The 9986-nt window shown below is 63.5% G+C and overlaps 1 protein-coding gene across 1 annotated transcript; it reads left to right on the forward strand.

The window, feature by feature from the left end:
* Nucleotides 1–204: 204 nt before the first annotated feature.
* Nucleotides 205–9559, forward strand: KAZALD1 (Kazal type serine peptidase inhibitor domain 1). Its single transcript, XM_068951207.1, has 5 exons — nt 205–362; nt 1843–2443; nt 5015–5175; nt 7154–7301; nt 7736–9559. The coding sequence occupies exons 2-5, from the start codon at nt 1942–1944 to the stop codon at nt 7819–7821; spliced, it is 897 nt and encodes a 298-aa protein (XP_068807308.1). The 5' UTR covers nt 205–362; nt 1843–1941; the 3' UTR covers nt 7822–9559.
* Nucleotides 9560–9986: the final 427 nt, after the last annotated feature.

Below are 9986 nucleotides of genomic sequence, written 5' to 3' on the forward strand. Positions count from 1 at the left end.
CCGGGACGCGGAGCTGAGCCTCAGCCCAGCTCTGGCTCCAGCGACGCGGCTCAGGGCAAACTCAGCGGCTGGGGAGGCACCTGGGTTTGGGGGCCCGTCTGGGTGCCCCCGTGCGGCAGGGGGTGCGGGGACCCTGGCAGGGAAGGGGTGCCCGGCAGGCTGGGTCCCCGCGCGGGGGGCTGGGACGTGGGCCTGGAGGGGGGCGGGGGGACTCAACGTTTCGCTCTGACATCACGGCCCGTGTCGGAGGAGCCCGGGCGCGAGCAGCCCCGCTGCCGAAGCCATTGTGCACCGGCGCCTGCAGCGGGGCGGCCGAGAGCCCCCGAGCCAGCCGGCCCCCTCCCCATCACCGGCAGCTCCGGGTAAGTGACGGCGTACGGCAGGGTGGCTGGCGCCCGTGGCATTTGGGCGACGCTTGGGTTCCCCCTTCCCCTGGGCTCAGCCAGCACCCCCAAAGCCAGCCCGCAACTGGGTCCAAAGCTCCCTAGACACGGGGAGCCAGCGACTTTGTACGTTATTTTCCCCTTTTTTGGCCTCCCGTGTCCGTCCCCGTCCGGGGCTGGAGCCTTTCTCAAAGGCTCGTCCCGCGAGCTCCGGGGTAGGGAGGGCTGAGGGGGGCTCGGCTGCAGTCCCCCTCCCCATGCCCCCGCCTGCCCGCTGAGCCTGGGGATCCCCCCAGTCCCGGGGGCTCGGTGGCCTCTGGTAAATGGGGCAAAGCTTTGCAGTCCCAAGGAGGCTTTTGTTCACCGGGGGCGGCGGCGAGGACTGGGTAACCTTGCAAACCCACCGGCCTGGCTGCCCCTCGTCGCCCCCCACCCCAGCTGCAGGCTGCGTTAGACGGCTACGGTCCGGGGAAGCACCGGGGTCTAGGGGTTAGAGCCGGCTGGGGCTGTGGAGGGGCCGGGGCCGGCCGGTTGCTGCTCGCCGCAAGCAAAGAGGAGCTGGGCAGCCCGGACGCCTGGGCTCTGTCCCCAGCCCTGACTCATGCGTGCTGGGTGGCCGGGCAGGTGACAGTAGTTTCACTCTGTCTCTCCAGCCAGGCGAAGGCGGCTGGGCTATGATTCGGGGGCTGAGGGGTGCTTGCAAAGGGGCTCAGTTCATTGCCAACCCCTCCGGGGATGGGGTCCGAGATCCCCCAGGCCCCCCTGGCGGAGATGGGAAGCAGGGCGCTCTGCTTGCCCGAGGGGGTGAGGCAGGGACCCCGATGTGCCAGCGCAGTCTGACCACGCTGGGCCTGCTGCCCTGCCACTGACCGTCCACTTGCGCACTGAGTTCCCCCATGCTCAGCCTCAGTTGTCTGTGAGAGAACTGGGGGTTTCACAAAGTTTCCCGGGGGGAAGCGAGTGTTTCAGCCCCCGGCTTGGGCCAAGAGGCCGAGGGGGAAGTGCCTGGAGAGGGAGTTACCCAGCAGGGAGGGGAAGAGGACAAAAGCCAGGCGCAACCGGCAGCATCCTCCTAGCTCAGCTCCTCTTGTCCAGCTGCCTCCAGCGCGGAAAGAGCTTCTTGCCTGCAGAATTGGCTGCTCCACTGGGTCTGTCTGGATGGTGAAAGAGGGAAAAAAATCTCATGACTCTCGCCAAAGCCATGGGGAAAGGGGAGTGTGGGCCTGCAGCAGAAGAGGACCTGTGCAGGGTTGCTCAGCATCTTGCAGCAGGAGCCTGGTTTAAGAGCTTGGCAGGAGGCGGGAACAGCAGGATGGGAAGGATAGAGCTGTGGGACTAGGTGCCAGGGGAGGCTGGGACCAAGCCTTGCCGGGACATCACGCATCATCGCCAAGCCGGCCAGGAGCTGGAGGGATGGGAAATGCTCTCCACGTGGGTAACACGTCCTCCCTCCTTGCAGGCCAGGATGGCTTCTCAGCTCTGACCAGGGAGGCCAGTGCCGTGCTGAAGGTCCATGTCCAAGTGATGGTGGGACCGGGCTTGGGGACCTGCAGCGAGGATGTCCGAAGCCAAGACCCTGAGCTACTCCTGCCTCTTGCTTTCCTTGCTCTCTTTGCACTGGGCTTTGCTCCAGTTGGGCCAGGCTTTTCCCAGCACGTCTGACTACCTGCAGCGGGGCTGGCAACGGCTGCTGGAAGAAGGGGAGGGCTGTGCTGAGTGCCGGCCAGAGGAGTGCCCCGTGCCGCGCGGGTGCCTGGCTGGCACGGTGCGGGACGCCTGCGACTGCTGCTGGGAGTGTGCCAACCTGGAGGGACAGATCTGTGACCTGGACAACACCAACCACTTCTATGGCAAGTGCGGGGAGCACCTGGAGTGCCGGCTGGACGCCGGGGACCTGCGGCGCGGAGAGGTGCCCGAGCCCCAGTGCGCCTGCCTCTCCCGCTTGGCCCTGTGCGGCTCCGACGGGAAAACCTATGCCCAGATCTGCAGGTTCCTGGAGGTCGCCCATGCCCACCCTGACGCCAACCTCACCGTGGCTCACGAGGGCCCCTGCGAATCAGGTAGCGGCCGGAGCTGTTCGGGAAGTGGGAGGGAGGCTCGTGTCTCAGGGCAGCATCCCCTTCCTGTAGCAATGTGGGATCTGGCATCTCCAGCTGTGGGGGGGAGATGTGGCATCTCCAGATGTGGGGGGAGACCTGGCATCTCCAGATGTGCGCGGATGCCTGGGCTGCCTCCCCTGGGGCTGCTCCTGGCTCTCAGGAAGGGATGAGCAGGAGGAACTGATCGAAATATTTCACCTGGTGGCAAACCCACCACGTTCCCAGGGACACAGCAGCCCTGCACCTTTGCCATGTGCCCACCAGGCTCAGCAGACGAGGAACAGACACACGGATCCCAACGGCGGCCAGTCCCCACCTCGCGGGGCCCCCGCAGCTCTTCCTGCTCCGCCGCCCCAGGGCAGCCTGTGTGGATCCGGCCGGTAGAGGTCTGGAAGCGGCTGTGCCAAGACAGTGCAGGATTTATGGGAAGCAGAAAATCCTGCTGAAACGCATGGGAAAGTTCCAGGGAATGGTTAGCGAATTCTTGGCTTCGGCACGGTGCCGTTGGAAACGAGGCTGACTTGGTTCACGCTGCCTTGTCGCTCCTGAGAAATACGGCTCCCCTGCTCCCTCCCCGAGACCTGCCTCGTGCAAATGGAAACCCGGGTCAGTTTAATTTGGCGGAGTGATTCCCATCCCCCGTTTAAAACCCTGCTTGGCTTTGGAGACCAGGGCCAGGGCGAGGGAGAGTCAGTTTTGTAGAGGCCACGCACCAGTCTGGCGCAGGTCGCACAGCACAATCCCCGCAGCCCAAGGAAGGTCAAGGTGGCCTTTATTATCTGTAGCTTGTTATCTCCTTGGGTTTTTTCCCCCAGATGTATTTGGAGCTGTTGTCCTCTCTTGGCCGCCAGGACATGCCATGGGTTGGGATCCCTATTCGGGCCAGGGCAGGAACTGCTATCCTTGCTGGCAGCAGCTCTCTTCCTCCAGGGAAGGGGCCTGAAACATGAAGATACTGGCTATTTATGTTAGCCGGGGAGCTGCTAAATCCCTCTAATTGCCATTATGATCCCCGTGCCAGAGCAGAGGTCTGATTCAGCTCAAAGCCAATTGATCTTCTCCCCCTGACTAGCTTCAAGCTGGGTGAGCGCCCTGAGCTGGCTCACTCTGCGTTTAGCTTGGTCACGGACCCCTCCAAAGTAGCTGTAACTGTTGGCTGCAAGCATTTGCCACCACCCAGATGACTGCGCTCTGCCTTTCCTCGCCGGCAGCAGCCGGGGCCCCCGGCTGGCTATCTGCCCCGGGGGGGGCAGTTAGCGTCAGCTCCCTCCATGAGGACCCGGCTGCTGCTCACTCGTGGCGCCGCTCCAAGACAGGCGAGAGAAAAGGGGGTTTGTGCATTGAGAAGGGAGGAGAAACATCATGTTCGGTGATCAGGCTGTGTCGGTCACACAGGACCCCTTCCCTTTCCTCAGCTGTCCACTTCCCTTCTGCCTTTCCTCTGCAGGAGAAAAGCGCTCCCATTCCACACGAAAGCGTTGATTTGTAGCATTGCTGTTATTACTCAACCATTTCCACTATTGTCTGCTGAGTTTTAAAAAGCCAGAGATGGTCCAAGCCCTTTTCCAGGGTCTTTTCCATGCCCGGCAGCCCCATCGCCTCTGGCCTGCTCGCCGGCGTGTGCCTGAGCCCGCAGGCAGCCGCAGCTCTCACTGGGACCAGTGCCCAGCAGCGCTGACGGACCCTAAAGGCTGCGGAGGGGGCCTCCGGGGGACCCGCAGGGCTGCCGAGTGCCGGGCCCTGGGACCGAGGAGAGGCCAGGCAAGAAAGCAGGAGGGCCGTCCGCCCCAGGCCGACTGCGCCCGCACTGCCCCGCGGCCAGGCGGGGGGAAGCCCCACTGGGGTCTCATGTCGGAGCTGCTGGGGGCTGCGGGACTAGCCCACGGCTGCCCCTTCTCCCTCACTGCGGGCCCATGGCGTTATTTTGCAGCGTCAGCGAGAAAGCCCTTCGCCACATGCTTCTCCCGTCAGGACACGAGCCGCCTGTCGCTTTTGGATGCGTGTCAGAGCTGGGAGCGCTCTAGGGAGATGCAGGCGAGGGAGAGGGGCAGGTTTCGTGGCGAGGACCGGGGCCAGGGCAGGAAATTCCAGCAGCCCTTGGCGCCTCTCGCACGCGAGGGGCTGCACGCTCGCCGGGGGCCCAGCACCCGGCTGGAGCACCCTGCCTGCGGTGGCACAGCCCCTGGCGGCTGCGAGCTGGCAAGCCCAGGGGTGTAGGCAGCGGGTGCAGAGGTGACCCTGGCTGTCCCACCCCAGGCCCGTCCAGGGCCGAACGTGGGGTGCATACTGCCTCCTCCTGCCCTGTCTCCCTGCAGACCAGCCCAGCGGGATGGACTCCATCCTCCCTCACGCGCTGGGATGCCTGTGCCAAGCTCTGCTGTCTCCCGCTCACCAGCACCACCAGCCATGAGGGGACCCACAAGGTCCAGAGAGACCGGCTAAGTGGTTGGACTTCTCCCCACTGCAGCTGTGGTGTCTCAGTGAGCCCCCCTGACCTCCCATCTCACCCCTCTTCCACTCTTCATCACTCAGAGCCTCAGATCACATCTCCTCCCTACGATGCGTGGAACGTCACTGGGCAGGACGTCATCTTTGGCTGCGAGGTCTTCGCATACCCCATGGCGTCCATCGAGTGGAGGAAGGATGGCATGGAGATGCTGCTGCCAGGAGATGACCCACACATCTCTGTTCAGGTAAGAGGCTTGCTTGGAGCCCTGGACCCAGTCCCAGGGTGGCTGAGCCCTTCCAAGAGCTCCTGGGCAACCAGCATCTCCGGATGGTCACCGTCTGCGGGTAGCCAGACCTGAATGTCTGGGATGAGAGAGGGGACCACAGAGTCTGCACTGTGATGACTGGCTGAGCCAAAGCTGGTGTGGTGAGGAGACATCAATGTATCTTTCTTCTGCAAATTTCTCCAGCTGGTTTTGAACTTAGCACCTCACCTAGTTTCAGGAGTGTCCTGCAGCAAGGAGTTCCCCAGCGTTGTTATCTGTAGGAAGAAGCCTTTCATTTGCTTTGCCTGCTGGCTTCATTCAATGCCCCCGCTTCCAGGAGTGGACTAGAGGACCACCTGAGGCCCCTTCCAACCTGCATTATCCTGTGATCTGGCAAGGAGGCTCAGAAAGTCTCTGTGCTTTTCTGCACCCTCCACTCCAAGCACGGCTCCCCTCCTATGCCGGCACACCCAGAGGGTCAGCAACCTTGCCTGTGGCTCACCCCAAATATAGCACAGAGGAAGCACCGGAGGTGGCCAGCTGGGCCGTACCCGGCTATTAGAGGGTGTGGGCAGAGGCGCAGGAGGCCGTGCACTGCTTCCAGGCACCAGCGAGGAGGAAACTGTGGTCAGACGGATGCGGGGAGCCAGGGGAGCAGGCAGGACCCAGCACCATTTTGGAGGGATGTGACGGTCCCCTTCCATTGGGTCTGACCTTCATGCTGCCCAGTACCCCATCACAGCATCCGGCCAAGGACCTTCTCTCCAGGCAGGGCTAGCTGGCTGGTGTTGAGGCTGTAGGAAAGTCAGCTGTCCTCCACCCTCCGCCGTAATAGCAGCCTGCAAACATGGCTGCAGCCCAGCTGGGTCAGGAAAAGGTTATTTCTTGCTGGAGACGAACAGAAAATAGCCTGCTTGGAGCCGCAGCAGCCTTGGGACCTTGCTGGCTCCCGAATCAGGGAAGTCTGAGCTCTTCCAGAGCTGGCCGGGCCTCATGTGAAGCCCCAGCAGCGTTTGCAGGGGAACCTCACCTCTCTCCAGCAGGTCCCTCTGCCAGTTTGCCTATGGAGGCTGGCCACCTCTCCCCCTCCACCTCACCGCCCTGTACGCCCTGTCCCACTCACCCAAACCCAGCCTTTTCTGACTGGCTGACGTGGCTTTTGCACGTTGCCAGCAGGACCTGGCTTGTAGCCCAGCAGGAGGGAGAGCCCAGCACCCCGTCAGCAGAGTAGCTCGACCCTTTAGGTGTAACCTAGCTCTGGCTGGACGTCCTGCCCTTGCCTGAGCCGTGTCCAAGTGACGGAGCTGTGTCTGAGGACGAGAGCCAGAAGGACCATTAGATCATTGACTCGCTGTTAAAGCCCTGGCAAGGGACTGTCGCTCTGCTGCTCTGCCCAGCCCCTGGAGCAGGGCTGGTGGGGACCGACCCTGCTGGGACCCTGGTCTCAGCCCCCAGGACGGACGTGGGCATGAAATGCACTTGTGGGGCAGGAGGAAGATGCTGGAGACCTCTTTGCCCAGTGCTTTAGTGATGTTTCTTCCATGTGGAACTGGCCACACTGAACTCCGCAGCGGAGCACCCGCCCCTGCGTCCTCCCTCCTCAGGGTGCTGCTCCCTCTGGGGACCACGGTGACCTGGGGTACAGCCAGGTGCCTGGGGCATGTCCCCGGGGGCCTCACGATAGGGGTCCTGCCCAACGAAAGTGATTCTGGACCCTCCGGCAGGCTGCACCCAGCTGCAGTGAGGTGTCCCCTCACCCGGTCTGCCCTGGGCAGCAGGAAGGAGGGGGTCTGCCTCCAGGGGTCCATGCCTGCCCCCAGAGCGGTGCTTAGCGGGGGACAGAGAGTTTTCCTGGACCTGCATCACCTTTCTCATCCCTCCCAATGCAGCCTGGTGGGAAATCCCACACGGGGCTCTCCCAGCCCCGGGACTAACTGAAAGCCCCCTCCTCTTGCAGTTCAGAGGCGGCCCCCAGAAATACGAAGTGACCGGCTGGCTCCAGATCCAGGGTGTGCGTGTGACGGATGAAGGCACCTACCGCTGCTTTGCCAGGAACAAGGTTGGGGAGGTGGTGGCTTTAGCCACCCTGACCGTCCTCACGCCGGGTGAGCACAGGGACGCTGTGCCCTTGTCCCCATCCCTTCCCACCACTCACCGGGGGCTTCCTGAGGCAATGGGGCTACGTGGGGGTCTGCAGCAGGCTCTCCTGCGTAGGTTTTCCCTGGCTGAAGGGCTTGGAGGGCTCTGCTCAGGGAGAAGGGAAACTGAGGCATCCCCCAGCCTCACCAGCATAGCCCGTTCTTACAGGGACAAGGAGGGGATCTATGGGCAGGTTGCACTGGTATGGTGGGAGCTGCTGGGCTGGGCAGCCCCGGGCCGGGGAGCCGTGGGGCTGTGCGTGGCCGTGCCCCAGCTAGCAGCCTTGCCCCGGCTCGGCTTGGGTCCCTGGGGATTGGGGCGCACCGGGGAGCCCCGGGAGAAGGGGACAGAGCAGCACCGAGGGGGGCAATGTCACATCGTCCCCCCGCTGCTGTTTCAGACCAGCTCAACCTGACGGGCTTTTCCCTGCCGAAGCCCCACACGACGCCCGAGGACTACGGGGAGAGCGAGGAGGACTATTACTAGCCCGGAAATGGGACAGGCGGCTGCAGAGATCACCGTTTGGGAGAGAGTCCGGCCTTGCCCCATGGTAGCCTTTCCTGGGGGTGCAGGAACATCTCCGGAGCAGACATCCCCCAGCCCGAAACTCCTTCTCTGAACAGTCGCGGCACAGGAGCTTCTTCTTGGGGGTGGAGGACTGTGTGACATGTGCCTTTGCCGGGTGCTGTGGGGGCTTGAGGGGCGGGCTATGCCTGGGGGACAGTGCGTGGGGCTGCTGGCTGGTACGGCTCTTGGCTGCTCTGCTGGGAAATCCCACTGAGCTGCCCCTTGCCGCCGGGGGCCCTGTGCCAAGGGTCCTGGGGAAGCTGGTGAGGACAGCTGGACGCTGGTGGTGACGCCCAGTGTGTCACCCCCGGGACTGGTCTGCATCCGCCCAGGGCAGGAGACAGCCCCGCCGGCTCCCCAGGGCCAAGGGAACTTGTTGCCGAAACATCTCTCTTTCCCACTGAGTTTTTAACCCCCAAAGTAGTGATCTGAGAAATCAGAGGTTTGTGGTTTCACCACTGTCTTTGCCCCCCTGGACAACGGTGGCCCAAACACCAACGCGGTCAGAAACATTTTGGCCTTTTTAGCCTGACTTTGTGCTTTCCCTTCCAAGCAGCTCTTTATTTTGACGCTCCAGTTAATGCTAGTAAAATACACACGTAGGTCAAAGCTGACACAGGCTGACACTGGCTGTCCTGTATCTGCCAGGATTGTTCTAGGGGTGCGAGACGGTGCAAAAACATTGGCTTTTGCCTTGCTTTGCAGGGACTCTTGGGCTGAGGCGCTCTGTGCCTGTCCCAGTGCTCGCGGCGGGTCCTGCCATGGGTCCTGCCCCCTCCCCTGCAGGCACCCCTGGCCCTTCTCACACCCCACATCAGGATGGGGGTGCTCAGCAGCACAGCAGGCTCTCGGGATGCCCCGCAGACCCTGGCGGACTATCCCCCGTGCGGTGCAATCCCTTCGGTTCAGACCGAGCCCAGCCCTGCCGTGACCCAGCTCCAGCGACTTCCCCAGCGAAGCCACGTGCTCCCCAGGGAGCTGCCTGCCCTCAAACACGCTCCTCTCTGGCTGCATCCCGGCAGCAGGATGGGATCCGCCATCCTGCGGTAGTGGGATCTTCACCTGGCCGGCCGCAGTCACGCCAGCGGGGAGGGGGCAGAGCGGCTCCGTGCCTGGCAGGAGCACGGCTGGCGAGGAGAGGCCTCCCTTTCCACTGGAAACGCTCCCCTTTTTTTTAGCAAACCCACCCGCCTCCGAGAGCTGGAGATTTAGAGCAAATAGTCGTTTTGGGGGAGTGCGGGAAGCAAGCCCAGCGCTGTGCTGCGCTGCTCCGTCCCCCATGCAGGCTGGCCAGGGCCCTTTCCCGCGGGCGTCCCGGGGCAGAGCTCACACCCAAGGGGCGCTTTCCCCCCCAAAAACAGCAGCAATGGCAGGACCCGCAGGGCTGAAAGCACAGGTCTCCCTGGGGGCCAGACCGCTCCTGGTTACCCAGCCCCAGCTCGAGGGAGGTCTCGAGCTGAGGCGAAAAGCCAGACCCCAAAGGGAAGGACTTGGACCGTCCCCAGCGGGAGCGGGCAGGCTGCGACCGGGCAGCCTGGCTGCTCCGGGCTCCGCTTTGCTCTCGTTTCCTTTTCTTCCTCTTTTTCTCGAGAGCTGGCCCAGACGGTGCAATTACGGCATCAAAACCTGAAGTAGCAAATAAAAGGGATTTGTCTGGAGTTGGCAGTGGAGAGAAATTCCTGCAGCCGGCGCGCCTGGGCCAGCCCCAGCCCCTGCTCCGCAGCCTGGGGGGACGCAGCCAGCAGCGCCCGCTGTCGCGCCTGCCCGCCGCGGGCGGGTTCGCCGCGCCGGGTGCCTGGCCGCGGGGGCTGGCGTCCTGCCCCCCACCTTGCCCTCCGTTAGCAAGCTTTTTCTCCCTCCTGCCAGAAGGGAGGGAGTCGGGGCTGCTCCTCTCCACGAAAGAGGGTGAAGCCTGCTCTGCGCAGCGCTGCGAAGAGCCCGCGCATCGGAGCTCGGGGCCAGGCCCGCGGTGGGTCTGCCGAGGCGCCCTCCCGCCCTGCAAGCGCTGTCTCTCCCCCTCGGTGCCGGACGCACAGCCTCCCACCCGTGTCCGTGGGCAGTGGGGGTTGTGCCTTCTTTGCTTT

Source organism: Struthio camelus, chromosome 7 (genome assembly GCF_040807025.1).
Source record: "Struthio camelus isolate bStrCam1 chromosome 7, bStrCam1.hap1, whole genome shotgun sequence".
Classification (NCBI taxonomy): Eukaryota; Metazoa; Chordata; class Aves; order Struthioniformes; family Struthionidae; genus Struthio; species Struthio camelus.

Coding starts and splice junctions, on each gene's coding strand:
- KAZALD1 (XM_068951207.1), top strand. CDS start 1,942: ATGTCCGAAGCCAAGACCCTGAGCTACTCCTGCCTCTTGCTTTCCTTG. Junction 5,176..7,153: donor ACCCACACATCTCTGTTCAG/GTAAGAGGCTTG, acceptor CTCCTCTTGCAG/TTCAGAGGCGGCCCCCAGAA. Junction 7,302..7,735: donor CCTGACCGTCCTCACGCCGG/GTGAGCACAGGG, acceptor CTGCTGTTTCAG/ACCAGCTCAACCTGACGGGC.